At 38.5% G+C, this 23,511-nt stretch overlaps 5 protein-coding genes and 1 pseudogene across 14 annotated transcripts; 3 read left to right on the top strand and 3 right to left on the bottom strand.

Moving 5' to 3' along the window:
• Window positions 1–617: 617 nt before the first annotated feature.
• Window positions 618–3,128, top strand: LOC104753779 (receptor-like protein 11). Of its 2 annotated transcripts, XM_010475979.2 has the most exons (2): window positions 881–964; window positions 1,510–3,128. In XM_010475979.2, the coding sequence occupies exons 1-2, from the start codon at window positions 882–884 to the stop codon at window positions 2,945–2,947; spliced, it is 1,521 nt and encodes a 506-aa protein (XP_010474281.1). In that variant the 5' UTR covers window position 881; the 3' UTR covers window positions 2,948–3,128. The 2 variants fall into 2 exon arrangements, with proteins under 2 accessions (XP_087346550.1, XP_010474281.1); XM_087490424.1 differs by having other exon boundaries at window positions 618–3,128.
• A 2,013-nt stretch (window positions 3,129–5,141) lies between these two features.
• LOC147925795 (uncharacterized) lies at window positions 5,142–7,662 on the top strand. Its single transcript, XM_087490234.1, has 3 exons — window positions 5,142–6,137; window positions 6,246–7,118; window positions 7,201–7,662. Exons 1-3 carry the CDS (start codon window positions 5,142–5,144, stop codon window positions 7,660–7,662), a joined length of 2,331 nt encoding a protein of 776 aa, XP_087346360.1.
• A 356-nt stretch (window positions 7,663–8,018) lies between these two features.
• On the bottom strand, window positions 8,019–11,515 carry LOC104784194 (uncharacterized). Its single transcript, XM_087492776.1, has 6 exons — window positions 10,655–11,515; window positions 10,242–10,535; window positions 9,878–10,159; window positions 9,001–9,470; window positions 8,812–8,917; window positions 8,019–8,726 (listed from the first exon to the last, which is right to left on the bottom strand). Exons 1-6 carry the CDS (start codon window positions 11,513–11,515, stop codon window positions 8,019–8,021), a joined length of 2,721 nt encoding a protein of 906 aa, XP_087348902.1.
• Window positions 11,516–12,854: 1,339 nt separating this feature from the next.
• On the top strand, window positions 12,855–15,639 carry LOC104753780 (receptor-like protein 12 pseudogene; annotated as a pseudogene).
• A 69-nt stretch (window positions 15,640–15,708) lies between these two features.
• LOC104750991 (SCY1-like protein 2 B) lies at window positions 15,709–20,832 on the bottom strand. 9 transcript variants are annotated; one of them, XR_761740.3, is made up of 15 exons: window positions 20,047–20,829; window positions 19,849–19,953; window positions 19,648–19,755; window positions 19,373–19,555; window positions 19,078–19,204; window positions 18,916–18,977; window positions 18,724–18,810; window positions 18,538–18,624; window positions 18,339–18,452; window positions 17,851–17,979; window positions 17,624–17,686; window positions 17,320–17,481; window positions 17,082–17,200; window positions 15,900–16,975; window positions 15,709–15,752 (listed from the first exon to the last, which is right to left on the bottom strand). XR_761740.3 is itself a non-coding variant. In XM_010472853.3 (14 exons), the coding sequence occupies exons 1-14, from the start codon at window positions 20,536–20,538 to the stop codon at window positions 16,084–16,086; spliced, it is 2,730 nt and encodes a 909-aa protein (XP_010471155.1). In that variant the 5' UTR covers window positions 20,539–20,832; the 3' UTR covers window positions 15,709–16,083. The 9 variants fall into 9 exon arrangements, 4 of the variants coding, with proteins under 4 accessions (XP_010471155.1, XP_087346551.1, XP_087346552.1 ...); XR_015583781.1 differs by having other exon boundaries at window positions 17,851–18,022; window positions 20,047–20,827; XR_015583780.1 differs by having other exon boundaries at window positions 15,709–16,975; window positions 17,851–18,022; window positions 20,047–20,827.
• On the bottom strand, window positions 20,752–23,265 carry LOC104750992 (pentatricopeptide repeat-containing protein At1g71420-like). Its single transcript, XM_087490428.1, has 2 exons — window positions 22,244–23,265; window positions 20,752–22,135 (listed from the first exon to the last, which is right to left on the bottom strand). Exons 1-2 carry the CDS (start codon window positions 23,137–23,139, stop codon window positions 20,950–20,952), a joined length of 2,082 nt encoding a protein of 693 aa, XP_087346554.1. The 5' UTR covers window positions 23,140–23,265; the 3' UTR covers window positions 20,752–20,949.
• Between the last annotated feature and the right edge of the window lie 246 nt (window positions 23,266–23,511).

Consider the following 23,511-nt stretch of genomic DNA (forward strand, 5'->3'; position numbering starts at 1 on the left):
ACTTTTTAAAATAAGTTTTCGTGGGATATGAATATGAAATGAACTTTTCTAGAGATAAAATGTCAGAAGATTGACGACTCTTCGAGTGAGGTTCTTAAGTCATTTTTTTATTACCATGTGATATATTGTTGATTTTCCAAGAAAACATTATTGCGACACTATAAAATATATGTTATATATAGATTAGTAAAATAAGTATAACGCTTATATAGATTTAGGGATCCCTAAAGAATTATCTTTTAAACTTCAAATAATTATATATATATATATATATATATATTCAAAATAAAAATTGATATTAGACTAAAATCCCGCGCAAATAGATATAACAAAAAAATATTATTTTCAGTAATATATATGTTGTATATCACTTAGTAAAATAAGTTTAGTATTTATATAGATTTATACTCAAAAGATTAAACAATTATATTTGAGCTCAAGAATTAATATTGATAAAAAATATTTTAAATTAAAATGAGAAGACTTACAAATTAAATATCTATGAAGAAGAAACGAACCACTGTCATGGAGGTCAACATTATGAGTCAACATTAATTAAGAGATATTTGGTCTTTGGAAGGGATTTATGTGGAGTGGAAGACATATTGTGTAAAGTCAACCGTTGACGCAAGACTTGTTAAGTTTACATCCCCACTAAAGAGTCTCTTCTTCTTAAAGAAGAGAGCCAATGAAGCATACCTAACCCCTTCTATAAAAGAAAAAAGATATGGTGGTGATCCGGAGCAGTTGGTCTTGGGTTTCTGGTTTTATTACCATCTATTTCTCCCTCCTTTTCCACAGTCTAGCTTCTCCTACACTTCACTTTTGCCGCCAAGATCAGAAGGATGCTCTTTTGGAGTTCAGAGATGAGTTTCCTATTGATGGGTCTAAAACAAGTCCGTGGAATAAGAGCAGTGATTGCTGTTCTTGGAAGGGTGTCACGTGCAGCGTTAAATCTGGCCAGGTGATATCACTCGACCTTAGTTTCACATCTCTCAATGGCTCTTTGAAAACCAACAGTAGCCTTTTTAAACTCCAATCCCTTCGTCACCTAAACCTTATGAATTGTAAACTCCAAGGAGAGATTCCTTCTTCACTAGGAAACCTTTCTAGTCTCTTACATCTTGAGCTTTCTCACAATCATTTGGTAGGTAAAATCCCGGCTTCTATCGGACATCTACACCAACTAAGAGTCATGTCATTTGAAAACAATAGCTTAAGTGGAAATATTCCTATTTCATTAGCCAATTTAACTAAGCTTTCTGAATTTAGTCTCAGCTCTAATAGCTTCAAATCCACGTTTCCATTTGACGACATGAGTGGATTCCACAACTTGGAGTACTTTGATGTTTCTCAAAACTCATTTAGCGGACCTTTCCCTAAATCTTTGTTCTTGATTGCTTCCTTAGAAGATGTTCATTTGTCAGAAAACCAATTTACAGGACTTGTAGAGTTTTCCAGTACATCCTCATCCTCTAATCTTTACTTTTTGAGCCTTGATCGTAACAGATTAGATGGCCCAATCCCGAGATCCTTGTCAAAATTTCCCAACCTTAGACGGTTATATCTGAACCACAACAGTTTCAGTGGGTCATTACCTAGATCTCTATCAAAGTTAGTCAACCTCCATGAGTTTGATGTATCCAACAACAAGTTGGAAGGTGAAGTACCAGCTTACTTATGGAAAATTATGGAGGTGTCTCTTTCTCACAATTCTTTCACCAGTGTCGAAAAGTATTCCGACGTAATAATACAAAGGCAGTCGTTGGTGTCACATTCGAATTTATTACGAGGACCGTTCCCTCTTTGGATATGTAATCTTAGATGGCTACGCTTTTTAGATTTGTCCAACAATCTCCTCAGCGGCTCGTTACCTACATGTTTAAGGAATCTTGTTTATCTTATAGACCTGAATCTGCGGAACAACACTTTCAGTGGAACACTTCCAGATATAATTTCTGATGCTCCCCAACTTCAGTCATTCGACGTTAGTCGCAACCAGCTGTGGGGAAAGTTTCCAAAATTCCTAATCAATTGCACAGCTTTGAAAATTGTGAATGTGGAGAGCAACAAAATCAAGGACAAGTTTCCATCTTGGTTGGAAGCTCTGCCATCATTACATGTTCTCAAACTGGGATCAAACAAGTTCTATGGGCCGTTGTATCATGGCCAAGTGTCTTTCGGGTTTCAGAGTTTAAGGGTCATCGATATATCACACAATGGCTTCACTGGAACTCTTCCACCTTACTATTTTTCCAACTGGGATGCAATGACCACAATAACCGAAGAAAATGACCAGTATATGAATGATTTCTTGAATTCTACGGTCTATAACTCGATGGAAATGGTAACCAAAGGAGTAGAGATGAGCTTTGAGCGGATCCGATATGACTTCAGAGCCATTGATTTTTCTGGAAACAAAATTTATGGTAACATCCCTGAGTCCATTGGCTTATTGAAGGAACTGCGTCTTCTCAACTTGTCAGGTAACGCTTTCACAAGCGATATCCCACGAATCTTGGCTAATCTGACAAAGCTCGAGACGTTAGACCTATCTCGTAATAAGCTGTCAGGCGAAATCCCTCAAGTTCTTGGTAAACTCTCTTTTCTGTCATACATGAACTTCTCCCATAACCTTCTCCAAGGTCCTGTGCCACGAGGCACACAGTTCCAAAGGCAGAAATGTTCTTCATTCTTGGACAACCCAGGACTCTACGGTCTGGAAGAAATTTGTAGAGAAACTCATGCCTTGAATCCTACATCGCAGCTACCTGAGGAATTGTCAGAGGCTGAGGAACAAATGTTCAACTGGGTAGCAGCTGCAATAGCGTACGGACCTGGTGTGTACTGTGGATTGGTGTTTGGATATATCTACACTTCACATAATCATGACTGGTTCACAGAAAAGTTCGGTCGAAAGAAACTAGTCCTTACAAGTGTCCGTTAAACCCATCTCTTGTAGTGTCTTTAAGCATTTGTGAAGCAAATGTTGTGTAACGTCTTGTTCGTGTTTGTACTGAAATTTTCATGTGTATGTTCTCCAAAAGACTCGTTTGTGTTTCTTTGTATGTAATTCCTATGTATGTAATAAAACGTCTGGTGGTAGTCGATATATCTTGGCTTGAAAATGTATACGTTTTCTTCTGCAATTCTTACAAAATATAAATTTAGTGGACTTTATGATCGTAACTATACAAAGACTCTACGGTCTTGAAGAAATTTGTAGAGAAACTCATGCCTTGAATCCTACATCACAACAGATATCCGAGGAGTTGTCAGACGAAGAGGAACAAATGTTCAACTGGAAAGCAGCTGCAATAGCTTATGGACCTGGTGTATTTTGCGGTTTGGTGATCGGATACATCTTCACTTCACGCAATCATGGATGGTTCGCTGAAAATTTTGGTCGAAGAAAATTCAGAGTCACCACAAGCAAGCGCTCGTTAAGCCCATCTCTTGCAGTTTCTCTAAACAATGATTAATTAAACACATGTTGTATGTTGTGTAACGTCTTGTTCATTTTCGAATTAATCAGGTGTGTTCTCCAAAAGACTCTTTTGTGTTTATTTGTAATTTTCTTTATGTAAGAAACGTTTTTAAATAGTGGTATTTGATATATATCATGACTATACATATAACGACAGTTCATGATTCATGACATATATTGATTGTGTGGGTTTAAACGGTCGCTCGGCAGCACCGTCAACAGACGTTACTCGTGCTATTATAAAAAGACTAACGGAACGATCATTCCGACAGTTTCAGAGCCATGTTCTTAATCAAAAATTCAAAATCCGATTCTAAATGTCATAATGATTCATTGTTAGAAAACAGTTCATGGACGAAAGATTGGCTAAGCTTGTGGTAAAAGTTGATATGCGGAATGCAAGTTGGGACTATTAAAATTGAGTCAATGGTTTACGTAATTTTATTACGTGGATTGTTGCGACAAGTAGCAAAAATAATTTTATTTTAGGGAAAATCACTAGTTTGACCCAAATTGAGTAGTTAATTACTAGATTAACTCCTAAAATTTGAGAGTCAGTTAGGTTAGTTTTATACCGAAAATACCCTTTTTTGCTTTGTTAGGAAAAAAAAGAAGTCAATATTACCCTTGGTTAAAAATTCCTGCAATTTCGTTTTTTTTTTTTTTTTTATAAAAGTCTGCCATACAAGTAATGGCAGATTAATTTGTAAGTGGCAAATTTATTGTCGATGGCAGTTTTTCTTTGGCAGACTTATTTTAGATGGCAGATTAATTTGCAGAGTTTGACGGCAGATTTTTTTTCTATTGGCAGATTTATTTGAAGTGTGTAACGACAGTTTTTTTGTGAACAACATATTTTCTTAACGCGACAGACTTATTTATAAAGTCATGACAGATTTTCATTGTTTTAGTCAATTTTCTTGGAATTTTGTGGCAGATTTTTTATGATTGTTGTAACAGTTTTATTTTTCACTTAAAAAATCTGTCACATTGCGACAGATTTATAAACGTAAAATTAATTGCTAGTTTGACATATAGTGGTGACAGATTTTTTGTAAGTTATGACTGATTTTTGGATTGATGGAAAAATCTGTTGTTTGATAACAGATTTTCGAAAGTCTTTTTAAAATTGCTATATTGACCCACATGCACAATATACGTTATGGCAGATTTTCTTATGTTATGACAGTTGTTTTTTCCTACTAAAAAATCTGCTGCTTGATAACAGATTTATTATATATGAATACAATGATACCAGATTTGTTTTATGTTGATATAGTGACATCAGATTTTTTTTCGGGGTAATGACAGATTTATTAGTGCCTTTTGTGACAGATTTTTTTAAAGTTAAGCGACAGACTTTTGTAGCAGTTGCCATATATGGCGAGAATCTAGGGTTTACCTTATTTTTTTCTCTTTTGTATCGTGCCTCCCCTCCCCTCCCCCTATATCGACTGAAATTTTTTTTCTCTTTTGGGTTCATCTTATTTTTTCCATAAATTCCTTCTTCCTCCTCTCCAATGTGGATTTAATCATGCTTTCTTTCCTTTTGGGGTTCATAATCGACTTCTCTATTATTTTCCTTTGAAGGTGGTTTTTTTTTTCCTATATCTTCCTTCACGTTTTAGAGTGATTGTTACACAACCAAGAGAATATGAAGCATGTGATTCTCGTTTGTGGTAATTGGATCTTTGACAACAACAAATGGTTGTTTGTTGTTGATAATGAAAGGGGTTCACGAATTCTACAATGTAACGATCAAAGCAGATTTGATGATTGCATTGAAATGGTATATGAGGATTACAGGCTGGATAACAAGGTATTTGATGTTGTCTTGAGTTACAAGATCTCGAAGAGGTTATTGCAGGATTTACCCAGTGATACACCACCAGTTATTATCGATAATTCTCGTCAGTTGCACACTTTTCTGGGACAATTGGAAAGGGTTACAGGTCGACTTTGTGTTGAAGTGAAGAAGAAAATACAGACTGATTTGAATCACAAAGGTAAGAAACGAGGAAGAGATGAAAATGATCAGGTTGGAGAAGAGTATCTTGATATGGCCATCGACACAAATGAAGAAGAGATCGATGAAGATGATAGTAGATTTGATTATTGTGATGATTCTGACGGAACAGATTCTGATGATGAGAATTTTACCATGTATGGAATTCCACCAGAAGAAGAGGATCAACAATTGCCAATGAAGAACAGGAGTTCATCTTTTTATATTGAAGAAAATAAGGAACCTGTTGATGTCTCAAAGGTAGACTTGTCTTCTGTGAATTTGGCTGTTGGGCAAATGTATGATACAAAGGAGCACTTAGAAACACGGTTGAAGATACTAACCTTGGTACAAAGGTTTGATTATTTTGTTTACAAATCGAGACCAACACTACTGATTGTCAAGTGTTGGGTTAAAGGATGCAAGTGGAGGGTAAGAGCTGCAACAATAAATCACTTTCCAAAGTTTGAGGTCCGTGTGTTTATTTCAGCACATACATGTTCTGTAACAGAGCGCTCTACACGTGCCCGACAAGCAGATCATCATATTCTAGGAGAGTTGTACAAAGATTTTGTTGGTGGAGTTGGTCCCAAGGTACTCCCAATGCATGTTGCTGAAGCGTTAAATAAACGCTTTCAAATCAAGGTATAATTTTTCTATTTATTTAGCATTATTTAGATTATTTTGTTTAGCTTTATCATTTTTCCGTTTTTTTGTTCACAACAACGAAAAAAAAATATTTGTTGATGATAGATGGATTATTGGAAAGCATATCGAACGTTAAGGCATGCTCGCGAGTTGGTCAGGGGTAGTCCAGAGAGTGGTTATGAGCAGCTTCCTACATATTTGTATATGATAAAAAGGGCAAATACTGGAACTTTTACACAGCTTGATGTTGATGAAGCTCAAAGATTTAAGTACTGTTTTCTAGCATTTGGTGCAAGCATACATGGATTTCCGTTTTTGAGGAAAGTGGTTGTTGTGGATGGTACTTTTTTACAGGGAAAATACTTAGGGACACTACTGACAGCAACAGCTCAAGATGGCAATTTTCAGATTTTTCCAATTGCTTTCGCCGTGGTTGATACAGAGAATGATGAATCATGGGAATGGTTTTTCAAGCAACTCAGCTGTGTGATACCTGATGATGAAAGTCTTTCCATTATTTCTGATAGGCACAAATCAATTGGGAAAGCTATTAAAAAGGTTTATCCGAAGTCTAGTAGGGGAATATGCACATACCATATGTACAAGAATATTTTGGTTCGGTTTAAAGGTCGAGCAGAATTTGCTTTGGTTAAAAAGGCGACAAATGCTTTTAGACTTATCGACTTTCAAACCACATTTGATCAGATAGAAGCCATGAATCCAGCACTACATGAGTACCTCGTAAGGGCTGATGTGCGTATGTGGACTCGTGTACATTTCCCAGGTGATAGGTACAACTTGCTTACAAGCAACATTGCAGAATCAATGAATAAGGTCATGTCACATGCTAGGAGCTTTCCTATTGTACAACTATTGGAAGAAATAAGGTCCATGATGACTAGGTGGTTTTCAGATAGAAGGACTGATGCATTGAAGATGACAACAGACTTGACTCGTGGTGTAGAGAAAATTCTCCAGGTCTGTTCGTTTTCATCCTTTCTTAGCAAGTGTGTATGTTATACAACTAAGTTTCTAATATAATGTCGTTATTATTTTATAGGGTCGTGTGGACTATGCTAAGTTACTTACTGTCCAAGATATCGATGCACACCAAGTACAAGTAACAAGTGGAACATCTCTGCATGTTGTCAATTTGAAAGATAAAAAGTGTACGTGTCGCCGGTTTGACTTGGAGAAACTCCCTTGTGCACATGCAATTGCGGCCGGTGAATTCAGAAACATTTCTCGCATTTCAATGAGTCATCCTTATTATCGGAAACACTACGTTTACACTTCCTACGAGAATGCCATCATACCAAGGGAGCTTGATAAATCTGTTCCTGGACATGTGATAACAAAGATATGTAGACCACCGATTCCAAAACAACAACCAGGTAGACCAAAGAATTCAAGAATCAAATCAGCATTGGAAATTGCAATGGAAAAGAAGAAGCCAAGAAAACAATACACATGTGGTAATTGCAACCAAGTAGGGCATAATCGCAAGACATGTACTCTATAATTTCCTAGTTTTTGTTATCTTCCCAAGTTCTCTTTATTTTTTGGTTGAAAATGACAATGCTTTCATTGACATAGAATTCTTTTTAGTGCAAAGTTCTTTTATATTCTCCACTTCTTTTGTTAGTAACAATTTAAAATTTAAAATGAGTATATTATCATCGTTCACGTTCAAACTCACATGCAAAAGAAGAGTAGTCTTCAAGTTATATTATCATCATTCACGTTCACATTCACATGCAAAAGAAGAATAGTCTTCAAGTTATATTATCATCATTCACGTTCACATTCACATGCAAAAGAAGAATAGTCTACAATTATAATGTTATTACAAAATGTAAGGCAATGAAACAAAATAGTCTACAAGGACTCATCAACTAGGGAAGGGATGATAACAGCTCGAGGAGGTGAATCAGTCATATTAGGTGGTATGGCTAATTCTCTGACTTCATCGTATAATTCCGCTGCAAGCTTAATCCGAAGAGCCAACATGTTCTCATCGCAAAGCCCATCAAATGTTTTCCCAAGAGCTAAACATTCAATGTACTTAAGAGCATACACACCACAATCACCTGGATTTTCATTCCGAGGAACATTTTTCTTCACCCTTCTCAATTCCAACATTGCTCTGCTCTTTTTACGGTTTGTCTCAGGAATCATGTCACTTAACATCGCAGGAATCATTCGCCTTAAAGGCAAACATGCAATGGCCATTTGTTCGTCATTCACCAAGGTTGGTATGCTATCATAGATGTGAATCTTCTTACCTCGCAAGTCAATATCCAAAGCCACCCAATGGTTCCCATTGACAAAAAGACAAGCGTATAAGTTATCCACATCAATCCACCACTTCTTGTTCGTAGCTGACTCCTCAGGATATTCACCAAAAACGTGTTTCACATAGGAATCCCGAAACACAAAATTCTTAGGCCCCATATCAAACTGTATGTAGTCCTTCTTCAATGTAGTCATCAGATCTTGGTCTAAGAAAGCTATGCGCTCTTTAGGATACGGACAAGGCTCACGCATATATCTTCGCCGGAACATAGCCATTGCACAACCCATGTGCTACATTCAAAAAAATAAAAACTAGAATAAGCGAAAATATAGTATTGAATAAACGCATATACTAAATTATCAAAAATAAACTTACATGTTCTGTCAACCATCCATAGTCATAGCTTGGCCAATGTTTCCTTGGAATCATAATTTTCCAATAGAATCTCACAGCTGCGTTGCTGGTGCTAAGTGGCTCTTCCCTGTGAATATAAGAAAGAGTTAGTACATATATAGATAATGATAGTAACTTTTATAAACTATTCAGAGTTGCTGATGTATATACTTGTCAAGGCTGAGAAAATCCAGAAGTCTCTGATGTTTCTCATCATCTACAGGCTTAAGATGATCGCCTAACACATTATCACCCTCTGTAATGATCCGCTTGACTGTCGAGTTACCAAGGTAAGGATACTTCTGCGATCCTGCCAACTGGGGCACGCGTCTAGAAGTCTTCGAAGGTCCAGGTCCATCCAACTTCGTCAAAGCCTCTCCAAGGCGGTTTAATGTCACCTCAAGTTTTTTATGTACCAACTGATCCTCCTTGTTGGACCATGTATCTTCAGAACTGGAAGCTATTTTCAATTTAGCTTTCTGAACTTGGGTAGTGATATCCTCAACATCGTCAGAAGCAAGACCAGTAATCTTATTTTTCTTGGAAGTTTCCTTCTTCCCAACCTTCACAGATTCCTTCCTCACCACCCTTTGAACTGGAAATTCATCTTGTGATGTCTGCTTCATCTCAACAATCCATGACTGCAACCGAACAGAACATTCCAAGGAGGTAAGAAAATCGAACATGAGAAGCAAAAACAATCCATGATATGTTTAAGAAAAAAACAAACAGAACATGAGAAGTTTAAAAAAAACAGAACATGAGAAGTTTTATTAATTCAGAACATGAGAAGTTTTAAAAAAACAGACCATGAGAAGTAAAAAAAAAAAAAAACAGAACATGAGAAGTTTAAAAAAAAACAGAACATGATAAGTTTAAAAAAAACAGAACATGAGAAGTTTTATAAATTCAGAACATGAGAAGTAAAAAACAAAACAGAACATGAGAAGTAAAAAAATAAAACGACGTGGTCGAGTTTTTTAAAAACAGAACATGAGAAGTTTTAGACAACAACAGAACATGAGAAGTAAAGGAAAATGTAACTTACAGGTGTTTTACTTGTTCCCTCATCATCGTTAATGGTGTGCGAAGTGGCATCATTCCGTACATCAGCGTCTTTAGGCTCTTTTTTTTCTTTCTCCAATGCTTTAATCCTCTCACCCATCTCCTCTTTGAACACCGTCATTTTTTTTTCAACGAATGTTTCAAATTTACTCTCCAAAGCATCTATTCGACTGTTGAGTGTTTTGCCCAAGTCAGAAATAGTCTCATTCATTTTCTCAATCGCCCTCCAAATATCCAAAGAAATTGACTTGTCATCCTTACCATCCTACAATAACATGTTCATTAATATCATAATAGAGAAGACAAAAATTGTTAATCAATTACGGTAAAGGAAAACGAAACCTTACTTCCATGTTGGTTACATTTTCTCCTTGTTCACATTTAGGATCACTATCTGTCAATCTTTTTTTCTTAGGATTGCACCCTCTGTTGTCATTCACCTTATCAGCTTCAGCACTTCTTCTCTTCTTTTTTGAACTTATACCAACTGTTTTGACACAACTCCAAGCATCTAGAGACAAACGGTTATGAATGAGATCTTTAAGTAGCTCGTCTAGGTGTAGATCCGTATGCTCATCTGTGTCAGACCATAGAGGATACGTGTTTTCCTCTGAAACATGAACCATATGCCTAACACGAACCTACAAGCCATGAATAAAGTGATTAACACTGGTAATAACTTTAAATTCACACAAATTATTAATTGATGTCAAAAGTATTTTTTTTTTAAAGATAGTAACAAACTAGCACAACTACTAACCTGTCCATGCAACTTCTTCTCGTTTTGGATGAAGTTTGTGAAGTTGATACGTTTTCGAGATGATCGCCAATCAAGAAGTGGAACACCAGTGGTTTCTATCCTTCTAACCCCATAACTTTCTCCTATTCCAGTAACACTCTCATACAACCAAATTAACAAAGCATGAACACACCCGTGTATGGTGTATGAATCTCTGTCATAGTCAACCATCTTCACAGAATTCACTAGACTACTAAAAGCAACCCGACCCCATGGATGTTTTTCAAAAGCAACTGGATCTAAAACTCTCTTAGCGGTTGCCAACGGGATTCTAGATGTATGATGAATTCCATGTACGCATACTGACAACAAACATAACCTACCAACCATCATCCTCTTATCAAGATGCCATGTTTTGCTAGAATCAATAACCTTTACCAACTCACTCCACATAGGACCATCAAGGGTTGTTGGTATTTTCATTTCTTTCCAGAAATCATGGTGATCAACATCAAAGTTCTCTAAAAGGTCAAATGCATCACAATTTAACCTTGTTATCTCTGCAAACTCATTTAAAGAAAATCTAATTGGCCTATTATCGATCAAAGACCAAACCTCATGAATGTTGTTGATTCTCAGCTGATGTGTGAGTAGAAAGTGAACTCTCTGCGCAGCCCAGGTGTATTCCAATTCAGCAAACTTTATAAACACTCCAAGAGATGAGTCCTTGAGTTTATCCCACACGTCCACCCCTAATCCTTCTATCAAAATTCCAATTTTGGACACAAAACAATTGTGGTTCATGCTCCTATGTTGGAGAGGCGATTTCCCTTCTTCATAAAGTAGAGGAGGATATTTGATGCTATTGCTTGAAGATGCCATTCCTAAACATACAAAAAAAAAGAATCAAATGTAACACAAAATTGTTAGATACTTCTAATCCAAAAAAAAAATCTCTCGTTTATAGAAATCAAAGAGAAACTAATGAACACAACAATTAAGATAAAGCTAAATCATTCGCAAGTTCCTATTTAAGCACAACTCCTATTTAAGTAGCAAAGACGTTCACTTGTTTGCAATTTCAAAAAAGTATCAAACAATTTCAGAAGAAACACTAATGTACCATTGACGAACAGAGAGATTGCAGGATTAATCTACAATTTTCAATTGTACTGCACAATTCCTATTTAAGTAGCAAAGACGTTCACTGGTTTGCAATTTCAAAAAAGTATCAAACAATTTCAGAAGAAACACTAATGTACCATTGACGAACAGAGAGACTGGTGCAGGATTAATCTACAATTTTCAATTGTACTAAATCACTCTGACCAAACTAACTAAATATGATTAAACTATAATTTAACAAATTCGACAGTGCTAATAAATTATTAAGGGGAAGTTCCTAGTACTTTTTAATTCAATTTAACAGATTAATCGGGAAGACATGTGATTTCATCTGAGTTTTTTGGAGAAATTAAGCCAAAAGGCAACAAAAGGAAAGCTTTTATACCTCAAAGGGTGTAACAATGGCGAGGGCTTCAAGAACACCGGCGCCGAATCCGAAAATCAACCACCACCGAAGCCACTAGGGTTCTTATCCCGCCGCCGGAATAAACGACCCAGGACAACCGCTGTATCTGGCTAGAGCAGTGAACACCGTTGATTACACTTCTTATTCGCCGGCGAAGATGACAATAGATCGTGCTTCCGAAGCCACTAGGGTTCTTATTCCGCCGCCGGAATAAACGACCCACGACGACCGCTGTATCTGGCTAGAGCAGTGAACACCGGTGATTACACTTCTTATTCGCCGGCGAAGATGACAATAGATCGTGCTTTTCTCCCTGGACTGTAAAACCTGTTCTTTGCCGGCGGAAGAAACGAAGTTTCGGTTTGTACCAAAAAAAACGATTGTTGGGTTTTTTTTTCTAGTTTTGACTTAACATTTTTTTGTTTTTATTTTATCATTTAGTTAATTTTTATTTCCTATTTCAATTTTAATTGGGCTTTTGGTAATTTAAACACAAAATTGTGTTATTCTAGTTTTTCCCTAAGAGAGGGTGTCAAACCAGCAATTTTTTTTCAAAATTGTGTCAATCTGATCTATTTTCACTTTAATTTTATTTGCTTTTTTGGACAAAAGGCACATGTTTAAGTGATTCATAGACGACAAATCAGAACCGAATCTTAAACGAGTTGACGCAAAACTTGCTAACTCACATTCCCACCAACTCCAAGGAAGCTCTTCTTCTTCTTCTTCTTCTTCTTCTTGAAGAGAGAGTCAATGAAACACACAATCCTTTACTAACAACACAAACTCAAAAAAGAAATATATGATGATCCGAAGCCATTGTTTTTATTGGATTTCAGTTGTTATTATCATCTTTTCCTCCCTCCTTGTACAGACTCTAGCTTCTACGTCGCTCCACTTATGCCATCAGGACCAAAGGGATGCTCTTTTGGAATTCAGAGACGAGTTTCCAATTTATGATTCTAAACCAATACCGTGGAATAAGAGCACTGATTGTTGCTCTTGGAAGGGTGTCACGTGCAACGTTAAATCTGGCCAGGTGATATCACTCGACCTTAGTAGCACCGTTCTCCTCGGCTCTTTGAAAACCAACAGTAGCCTTTTCAAACTCCAACATCTTAGTCACCTAGACTTTATGAATTGCAATCTCCACGGAGAGATTCCTTCTTCACTAGGAAACCTTTCTCGCCTCACACTTATTAACCTTTTTTTTAATAACTTGGTAGGAGAGATTCCGGCTTCAATCGGCAATCTAAACCAGCTAAGATCCCTTAACCTTATGGCTAATGATCTTACAGGTGAGATCCCTTCTTCACTAGGAAACCTTTCTCGTCTCATAAATCTTGAGCTTTCTTCTAATAGTTTGGTCGGTGAGATTCCAGCTTCAATAGGAAATCTAAACCAGCTAAGAAATCTTAGCCTTGGGTCTAACGGTCTCACAGGAGAGATTCCTTCTTCACTAGGAAACCTTTCTAATCTCTTACATCTTAGGCTTTTCAATAATCATTTGGTAGGTGAAGTTCCGGCCTCCATCGGAAAATTAAACGAACTACGAGCCTTGTCGTTTGAGAACAATAGCTTAAGTGGCCAAATTCCTATTTCATTAGCCAAATTAACTAAGCTTTCTGAATTTAGCCTCAGCTCTAATAACTTCACATCCACGTTTCCGTTTGACATGAGTGTGTTCCAAAACTTGGAGTACTTTGATGTTTCTCAAAACTCATTTAGCGGGCATTTTCCTAAATCTTTGTTCTTGATTCCTTCGTTACAAGATGTTTATTTGGCAGGAAACCAATTTACAGGACCTATAGAGTTTACAAATACATCTTCATCAGCTAAGCTTCAGACCCTAATCCTTGCTCGTAACAAATTCGATGGCCCAATCCCCGAGTCTATATTTACATTTCTCAACCTTGAAGAGTTAGATCTTAGCCACAACAACTTCACTGGGCCAATCCCTAGATCTGTATCAAAGCTAACCAACCTCCTTCATCTTGATCTTTCCAACAACAAGTTGGAAGGTGAAGTACCAGGTTGCTTATGGAGATTGGATACATTGACGCTTTCTCACAATTTTTTCACCAGTTTTGAAAACTCTTCACAAGAAGCACTAATCGGAGAGTTGGATCTGAATTCGAATTCATTCCAATGACCATTTCCTTATATGATCTGCAAGCTTAGATGGTTAGGCTTTCTAGATTTGTCCAACAATCTCTTCAGCGGCTCGATACCTCCATGTATAAAGAATTTTAGTGGTTCTATTAAAGAGCTAATCTTGGGGAACAACAACTTCAGTGGAACCTTTCCAGATATATTTTCAGGTGTTACCAAGATAGTATCATTGGACGTTAGTCACAACCAGCTAGAGGGAAAGTTTCCAAAGTCTTTGATCAATTGCAATGATCTTGAACTTGTGAATGTGGAGAGCAACAAAATCAAGGACATGTTTCCATCATGGTTGGGATCTCTACCATCATTACATGTTCTCAACCTCAGATCAAACGAGTTCTATGGGACGTTGTATTATGGCCACGTGTCTGTCGGGTTTCAGAGTTTAAGAGTCATTGATATATCACACAATGGCTTCACTGGAACCATCCCACCTCACTATTTTTCCAACTGGAAAGAGATGACCACATTAACCGAAGAAAATGGCCAGTACATGGCAGAATTTGGGAGATTTGCTGATAGCTATTATCACGAGATGGATATGGTGAATAAAGGAGTTGAGACGAGCTTTGAGCGGATCAGACATGACTTCAGAGCCATTGATTTTTCTGGAAACAAATTTTATGGCAAAATCCCTGAGTCCGTTGGCTTATTGAAGGAACTGCGTCTTCTCAACTTGTCAGGTAACGCTTTCACAAGTGATATCCCACGAAACTTGGCTAATTTGACAAAGCTCGAGACGTTAGACCTGTCTCGTAATAAGCTTTCAGGAGAAATCCCTCTAGGTCTTGGTAAGCTCTCTTTTCTATCATACATGAACTTCTCCCATAACCTTCTCCAAGGTCCTGTACCACGAGGCACACAGTTCCAAAGGCAGAAATGTTCTTCATTCTTCGACAACCCAAGACTCTACGGTCTCGAAGAAATTTGTAGAGATACTCATGCCTTGAATCCTACATCGCAGCTACTTGAGGAATTGTCAGAGGGTGAGGAACAAGTGTTCAACTGGGTAGCAGCTGCAATAGCATATGGACCTGGTGTGTTCTGTGGATTGGTGATCGGACATATCTACATTGCACATAATCATGATTGGTTCACAGAAAAGTTCGGTCGAAAGAAACTAGTCATTACAAGTGTTCGTTAAACCCATCTCTTGTAGTCTCTTTAAGCATTTGGGAAGCAAATGTTGTGTAACGTCTTGTTCGTGTTTGTACTGAATTTTCATGTGTTTTCTTTGTATTTTCTATATATGTAACAAACGTCTGGTGCTAGTCGATATATCTTGGCTTGAAAATGTTTGAATTCAGCAATTCTCACTTATGTAGTATAACTTACCATAGAAGCTTTAAAAAAGACAAATGGGGCGATTCCGAGATTTAAAATATAACCAAACTTCATATGTATGGAAGGATCCAGGAACTGCCAAAAAAAAGAAAACGTATACATGAAAATATCGTAGCCGCCGTCAAATAATATAACGTGTGACGAATGAAGCAATGGTGAGAGCAAGTAAGATAGCAAAACAAAAAATTTACACAATTTTAAGAAAGACATAAATAAAACAACCTGAAGCTGTAGTGAAGTTTATATGGTGGAAGAAGCAAATCCCAGAAGATGTTTACATAACATCTCCATTTTTCTGAACAGTTTTCTCTGCATCACAAAGCACGGTGTGCAATCTCCATATGTAGTATATGCTTTTCTTCACTACACGACCAAGCACCAACAAGTCCATAACGGAGAACTGTGGTCATAATAGATCCAATAGAGATGGTTGTGAACCATTGGCCTTTGAAGTAGATGTGCCAGTACCACCTCTACCTCTCCCCCTTCCTCTTCCCATTGCTACTGAAGGTGGTGGTGCAAGTTTCATTGCGGACTGCTCGGTTTTGCTTGAACCGAATATGGAACTGATGTCTGCTGGCTTCTGGTTATTGTACGAACCACTCGTGAAAGATTGCATTCCTTGGCTCTGTTTTGGTACACCGAAAGAATTGATTGGATCTTGATTATTTGCAGAGATACCTGGATTACCTTGCTGGGGTGGTTTTAGCGAAGACAAGGGGGCATTGCTGAATGCCCAGTTGTCATTGTTAGTTGTCTGAAAATGGGTGCCGCCTGGTAAATTGTTGCTAAAATTGGATGCAGTGCCATTTTTGAGTCCGGTAGAAGCAACAGAAGTACCATTGTTGGGACGTGGAGGCCAATTAGCAAACGGATCTAACTCATCGAAACCCGGAGTGGATGAAGTTCCTGTGTTTAGTTGTGTTTTATCATCAGTTGCTGGAGAGGTGAGGCTTGAAGATTGTCTTGGAGGCCACTCGATGTCTACTGCAGGGCATGTGGTTGGTGTTGTTGCCTTGTTAGGAAGAGTAGACATGATTGATGGCTGTGTCTGATCTGTGAATTTGTTAAACTGATGGTTTGTGTTATGACGAGAAGAAGCAGGATTTCCCACAGCAGAATCTTTGCTCGGTGAACCCCAATCTTCATCCCATGCAGGACTGCTCTTGGCTGCAGAAGCAACCTTCTCAGGTGTTTGGGTCGATGATTGAAACTGGATTCCATTGGAAACAGAATGCGGTTTCACCTCTGGGACTCCGGAATCGTTCACTGTAACTCCTCTTTTTTCCTCTATTTTCCTGTTCCAGGAGAAGAATACAGATCACAATAAAGACAACAACACTATGTTGTGGTAGGGACCTGAAAGCACTATTCAGAAGTACTGCCCGAGAACAACAGGCACACCTGAGAATATCCTTGACAAATAGCATATATTTAGCAAACTGCTGGACGTTCAGTTGTTGGGCAGTAAGCAGCGGCATGATCAGGGTAAGCACATGTTCTGCTGTGAATTCAACTCCATACTAGAGAACAATGATGAAAAATGCAGATAATAAGATGTAATGCACCACATATAGACTCGAGGAGAAGTGAATACATTCAAACTTCATACATAAAGGAGAAAATTTGACCTGAATCCTACCTGTTTGAGGATTGCGTTTGCCACAGCAAGGGTACACATTAGGGTGGGTGCAGAACGATCTACGGCAGTACACCGTTGAATTGTTTCCAGAATTTCGATAGCGGCAGGCTTATCAAGCATTTGCACCAACTCTGCTAAGCAGAGCAAAGCATTTACTCTGACCTGCACAACAAGTGCATTCCAGTCAATTATTTATGAGAAGATGGAAACAGTTAATTCATACTTCTCTTTCTTTCTCAAGCTCTTAAAGACACTGGTATTAGAAGAAACTCGAGCTGAGATAATCTAACAAAGTATAACACACCGCAGCAACTGTAGTTTTGAGAGCCAAGCCATGAACACGAGGCAAAATTGCTTGCCTCACAACCTACATAAAGAAAGACGGAAAAAAATTAATTAAAAGAACTCATCCAGCGTAATTAACTAGCACTACACTGCACAACCAGAAAGCCACATCAAAGTTGATTCTACTCTTGTGGGGAGAAAAAATTATTTCAATATATAACACTAAAACAAAGCATTGAGCATCACCTGCCCATCGAGTTGCTTAGCAACAGATGTGGATCTTTTAAGAACTTCCTCCTGAATGCGGACATCGTTATCATTGTAGGCTCGTAGAAGCAAAGGGAGGACGTACGATACAAGATGCTCGCTATCAGTCTGAAATTTTTGACATAAACGTAAGCCGAGTAAGGACCTCACCCTATATGCATTAGAAAAAAAGGGATATTGATTTCAATGCATATTTACAACTGGGTACAGAAACAAACAACAGTCAGTCTAACTTCAACGTGGAAGCTTACAACCAAATATATATCTGATTAGATCTGCATGCATTCAGTTTATGGCAGCACAAAAGACTATTATATCGAGCTGCTGTGTTGTCAAAGTGGACCATATTTTACACATACATCCTTTATTCCATCCTACTGTGTCCAATCAGAAGAACTTCAGCAGAAACAAACATGTGCAGGGTAAGAAAAAATAAGTTAGTAATATATACAACTGATCAACTTTACCTTGTTAATAATAAGCTCTGCATGTTTTACAAGCAGCAGTAATGTATCTCCTGAAGCAGTACTGAGAACAGGAACAAGAGCCGGAAGAGTTATCAGCTCAAAGTCAGTTCTATCCTGAAAAAGGTAATTTTAGGTTTCAACTTTCAAGCTTCAATCAGTGATTTCTAGATAAATATAGTTTTTTATCACTCAGACTTACCTGAGACTGTGCTATAGTTAAAACCATTGGCAAGATCATTGGTTGCAAAACCAAATTCCTAAGTTCACCACAAAGAGGTGGAAGCACCTGCATCATAAAACATGGTTTGCTTAGTTGTAGCAAGACATACCATTTGAGCATCAAATCTTTTTATCAAGACACAGGCTACGCCAGTAAAGTGACTACCTTATACCGTAATACACGGGAATCAAAATCCTTCCACATATCTGATAATGCTTTTAAGAACTCAGACTTCTGCATGTTATCTCTTTCCTGAATAAAGAGAAAAATGATCCGAAAAGGTTATCAAATGTGGAGATACATTTTCATCATCTATGTACAGTCTGTCTGAAACAATTATTGAAAGCATATACACACAAGCATATGATCAAGGAAACGGAGAGCACGTAATCTAGCGTCACTTCGGAAAAAGTTTGATCCTACATAGTAAGAGTTCAAGTTAAAGATGAAACTAACAAGAAAAAAGAGAAACATTGTCACAAGAAATAAGCAAACCTCGTCAAGACTACTTCCACTTACCTGTGAAATCTAATGCTGTTGGTCTAAAGGACTCGTTCGTTGATAGCATCCTTTGCAAATCAGATACCAAGTCCGAGGGTATAGATGAGAAAGATTCATTTGTTATATAGTTCAACGTGTTCATGTACTGCAAGAAATTATAAAATAAATATTACCAACTATGGGGAATCCATAGAATACATTAAAATCTTTCTGAATAATAAAATCTACCCATAAGACATAAAGCATGAGACACAATGTATCTGACAGCATGTATCTGAATATCAAAACTAACAATCTCAGGTTTTAGAATTACCATCTTGACATTGTTATTGCAGTCTAACAACGGTTTCCGAGCAACTAAATGGTAGGCAAGGCATCCAAAACTAAAAATGTCCGACGAAGCTCCAGCTGAAGGACTTTTGCTGCGCATCAGTTCAGGTGCAGTGTAATTTAGGGATGGCTGGACTGGCAGTATTGAATCCTCGACATCATATTCCTGCACGGACATATGCCAGAGATTATCTCACTTGTAGAGTTGAATACATCAGAAACACAGCCGTGTAGTAATAAACTTGAGTACAAACTCACAGAATAGTGAAATGATTGCATATTGTCCAAATTCCCAGCCTGTGCTGCCGAAATAGCAAACCCAAACCCCGCAAGCTTCCAAGAACCAGCCGAAGTGATAAGAACATTCTGCAGAAAAGTTACAATTCCACAAGTTAAGAAATCATATATGAATACAACTTCTAAGAAGACAAGTATGACTAAGAATTTTGGAAAACAAACCTCTGGAGAAATGGCTCGATGGATGAGATTTGCGTTATTGTGGAGAAAGTTCAGTGTCTCAGAAATCTGGAGCAGGCCATGTTTCACCTCTAACAAGCTCATCTCCTGATCAAATTGTAAACAATCAATTTAAGAAAATCCAACTTGAAACTCAAATTGAGTTGAATATGAAGCTAAACAGAGAACATAAAAGCTAACCATTGACTTGAGATCTTTGGGCACATTAGCCACATTCTCAACATTCCCAAGCGCATTAGCCACAGAGGCAAAGAGCGGTTCCGTAACTAAAGCCATAGCATTCTTATTCTCATCAAGCGCTTGAACCACATGAACCACACCAGGATGCCGCAACCGCACGAGCTTCCCCGCATCAGCTCGAATCAAATCAAGAAACGCATCTTCAGCTGCCTTAGACAACCCCGCTCGAACACGAGCCTCAGACAAAGCACGCTTATCAAGCATCCATACACAAACCGTCGGGTACTGCTGAGAGCGCGTGGAATCACGCGCCTTAGCTGCGTATAGCTTCCAAGCGAGGCCAGGTCCAGCGGAACCGATCTGGTCGAGAAGCTCGTAATCCTGAAGAGCCTTAGGTCCCGTAACTTCCTGAACTGTGGTATGAACCGTCTTCTCAATCACAGCAGCCGTTCTAGCTAGGGCTTGAGTAAACGTTTTCATGTTTATCGACATTTTTCTGCTGGATCGGAAAAATTTAATCCTAATTGTTGTCGGTCGACGACGACGTGAAAACAAGTAATCCGACGAGAGATCTAACACCAAAGCGGAGTGGTGAATGCGTATTTTAACCGAGATCGAGGAAGAAGACGATGGCAGAAGAGAAGCACAAGTCTGGATCGGAAAGATCGTCTTCTTCCTCCTCCCACCTCTCTGGAGAGCAACTTGTTTGTTTGTTTTTTTTTTCTTTCTTTTTTTTTTCCTTAATTACAACACAACAGTCCTTTCCTTTTTTTTCCATTCCTCATTGTTTTTTTATTATATATACAATAACTTTATCTATTTGCCAAATCAGTCCTTGTCCTTGTCTTGAGATGAAAGTAACATAACTAACATAGCTTCTCTTTGGCCTCATCGTCGGCGAGATTACCAGTAGTCATTACAGGAGCAGGATGAATCTTTAAAACGGTGAAACCGATTCGAGTCTCTCACAAGAATCTCTTTTCCCAAAAGCTTTGAAGCCAACTTCATGAAGTTATGGCAATCTATACATATCCTTATGTTCTTTATTATCTGTATCAAATTCAGTCCGTGATCACCTGATTTTCTTACCTCCATCACTGCAAATGCTAACGCTAGTTTCTCGCTGTGATGCGATAAATGCTCTTCCTTCTGTTCTTCTTCCTCTATATCTTGTGAAGCTGACCTCATCTCTGGAACATAACCCATCTCCTTCAACCGACTAATCAGCCTCTCTAATTCTCTGCATATGGCTTCCCTGTCTGGACGACGGTTTCTTCCTCCTGATGCGAACTCGTGAACCTTGTTTCCTATTTCGGTCCAGCTCAGGCCTGGTTCTTTCCTCACTCTCCATGCTTCTGTCTCTTTCTGGAAGTTACTTAATGAGTTTGTGGGTTCTAGTTCTTTCAGTTTATCTGCTGCTAACTTACCCAACCGGGTGTTACCATGTTTCCTGCATGATCCCAATAATGCACTCCAAACTACAGCGTCTGACTCCATTGGCATCTGCTTGATAACTTCTTCTGCTTCCGTAAAACGTTCAGCTCGGCCTAGCATGTCGATCACACAAGCGTAGTGATTTAGCTGAGGAAGAGTCTCAGGTTTCTCATACATGGATCTGAATATACTCAGTCCTTCTTCTACTCGTCCAGCGTGGCTGCAAGCCGAGAGAAGAGCTATGAATGTCGCTGAATCAGGATTTATGTCCATTTTCTGAAAGACTGGTAGAATTGAGTCTACTTGGCCATGCAATGAGTAAGCCTTGAGCATTGAGTTCCACGATACCACATCCCGCGAATCCATATCATCAAATACACGCTTACACAAGTCAAGAGAGCCACATTTGGCATACGCATGGATTAACGAGTTGTTCAGTACTGTGTCAGCTGCAAAACCACCCTTGATCACTTGAGCGTGTATAGACAAAGCATGGCGAGCAGTGACAAGTCCCGCACAAGCTTTTAGTACACTTGAGAAAGTATACCAGTCGGGGCTTAGCTTCTCATGACGTAACTGACCAAAGAGAAGTATAGCCCTCTCTGGATCATACACTGCAAACGCTGTTATAATCCCAGTCCAAGCAACAATGTCCCTGCAGTGTTTCATTTCCATAAAAATCTTGTAGCAGTCATCAAAGTCTCCTAAAATTTCTGAATAAACTTTAACTAATGCGGTAGCCACTTGAGTCTGAGTCACCAACCCGGATTTTACAGTCAGAGAATGCAGCTGAAGACAACACTTTGAAACCTCGTCAAGAACCAAGTCGGAGCTTTTGTACAAGGAAGAACATATATTAAGCACCGTAGCACGATCAAATCCTACTCCATCTCCGTGCATCCGCATAAAAACACCAACGGCCTGTTTCCCGAGATTGCAGCACTGGAAGGCTGCAATCATCGAGTTCCAAGTAACAAGATTCTTGAACTCCATGGCCTCGAACACAGACCAAGCTTCATAAGCGGCGGCCCCATCATAACACCTACCGTACATAGAGATAAGCGCATTCGCCACATATATCGAACAATGTAAACCAAGTTTCAAAGCAAGTCCATGCACCTGCTTTCCAGGCTCATACCGACACGAAGTTAACACGCTAGACAACACAAACTCGTTAGGACAGCAATGAGCTAACATAGCAGAGAAAAGACTCAACCCCTCTTGTTCGTTCCCTGCCTGCGCATAGCCCGAGATCAATGCACTCCACGAAACTACATTCCTCTCAGGCATATAATCAAACACCTGGCGTGCGTATAAGTTATTCCCGCACTTCGCGTACATAGTAATGATAAAATTAGCAAGGATAACGTTCTGCGAATAACAATGGGGATGTGAGAGCATGTGGTGGTGTAAGTTGATTCCATCGCGAAGATTGCGTTGGTCTGCACATGCTTGAAACAGAGCCGCGTAAGCCTGCTGAGACTGAAGCTCAACCGGCGCAGAATAGAACAAGGAAACAGCTAGACGGAGATCACCAGACCTAACTAACGTACGCAATCCTTCAACAAGGTTGTTTTTCGATGCAGAAGAAGGTAAAGCAGCAGAGCTAAAGCGCATCAATGTCCTAAAAGAGATAGTATGAGACAAGCTTGTAATCATCGACGCTCCAAATTCATTTACCTTGTTTTTTAAACACAAATTAAGCAACCACTGCTTCGTCTAACAGAAACTGTTTTTGTAGTAAAAATTGAGTTAAACTAATAAAATTGTCTCTCTAAATCCTCTGTTTTTTCGTTAAGACACAACTTTAGGAACAAGGCCAAATAAACCGGGTATGCTTGACCGAAGAAAGAATCCAAGATAAATCTATCGGTTTAATGACCAACCTGGTAAATTAATACTATCGCCAATCAGTCGCTTTTACCGGTTAAACCAAATAGTCGGACCCGTCGAAGTTACCAATTTTGACTTGGGCTATTTTGTAGGTTTGTACAAATTTCCATTTTTAAGTGTAAATATAAATTACTTCGC

This window comes from Camelina sativa, chromosome 16 (assembly GCF_030686135.1).
Source record: "Camelina sativa cultivar CO46 ecotype springtype chromosome 16, ASM3068613v1".
NCBI lineage: Eukaryota > Viridiplantae > Streptophyta > Magnoliopsida > Brassicales > Brassicaceae > Camelina > Camelina sativa.

Bases quoted from the DNA above. Each gene is read 5' to 3' on its own strand.
- LOC104750992 (XM_087490428.1), bottom strand. From the start codon at position 23,139: ATGATTACAAGCTTGTCTCATACTATCTCTTTTAGGACATTGATGCGC. The intron at 22,136-22,243 runs GTTGGTGACTCA...GAAACACTGCAG, and splicing joins TCTCTGACTGTAAAATCCGG to GGACATTGTTGCTTGGACTG.
- LOC104750991 (XM_010472853.3), bottom strand. From the start codon at position 20,538: ATGTCGATAAACATGAAAACGTTTACTCAAGCCCTAGCTAGAACGGCT. The intron at 19,205-19,372 runs GTAATTCTAAAA...AATTTCTTGCAG, and splicing joins GCAATAACAATGTCAAGATG to TACATGAACACGTTGAACTA. The intron at 18,625-18,723 runs GTAGTCACTTTA...TTTATGATGCAG, and splicing joins CCCGTGTATTACGGTATAAG to GTGCTTCCACCTCTTTGTGG.
- LOC104784194 (XM_087492776.1), bottom strand. From the start codon at position 11,515: ATGGCATCTTCAAGCAATAGCATCAAATATCCTCCTCTACTTTATGAA. The intron at 10,536-10,654 runs GTTAGTAGTTGT...CATGGCTTGTAG, and splicing joins AGAAGAAGTTGCATGGACAG to GTTCGTGTTAGGCATATGGT. The intron at 8,727-8,811 runs GTAAGTTTATTT...TTTTGAATGTAG, and splicing joins ATGGATGGTTGACAGAACAT to CACATGGGTTGTGCAATGGC.
- LOC104753779 (XM_087490424.1), top strand. From the start codon at position 728: ATGGTGGTGATCCGGAGCAGTTGGTCTTGGGTTTCTGGTTTTATTACC.
- LOC147925795 (XM_087490234.1), top strand. From the start codon at position 5,142: ATGAAGCATGTGATTCTCGTTTGTGGTAATTGGATCTTTGACAACAAC. The intron at 6,138-6,245 runs GTATAATTTTTC...TGTTGATGATAG, and splicing joins ATAAACGCTTTCAAATCAAG to ATGGATTATTGGAAAGCATA. The intron at 7,119-7,200 runs GTCTGTTCGTTT...ATTATTTTATAG, and splicing joins GTGTAGAGAAAATTCTCCAG to GGTCGTGTGGACTATGCTAA.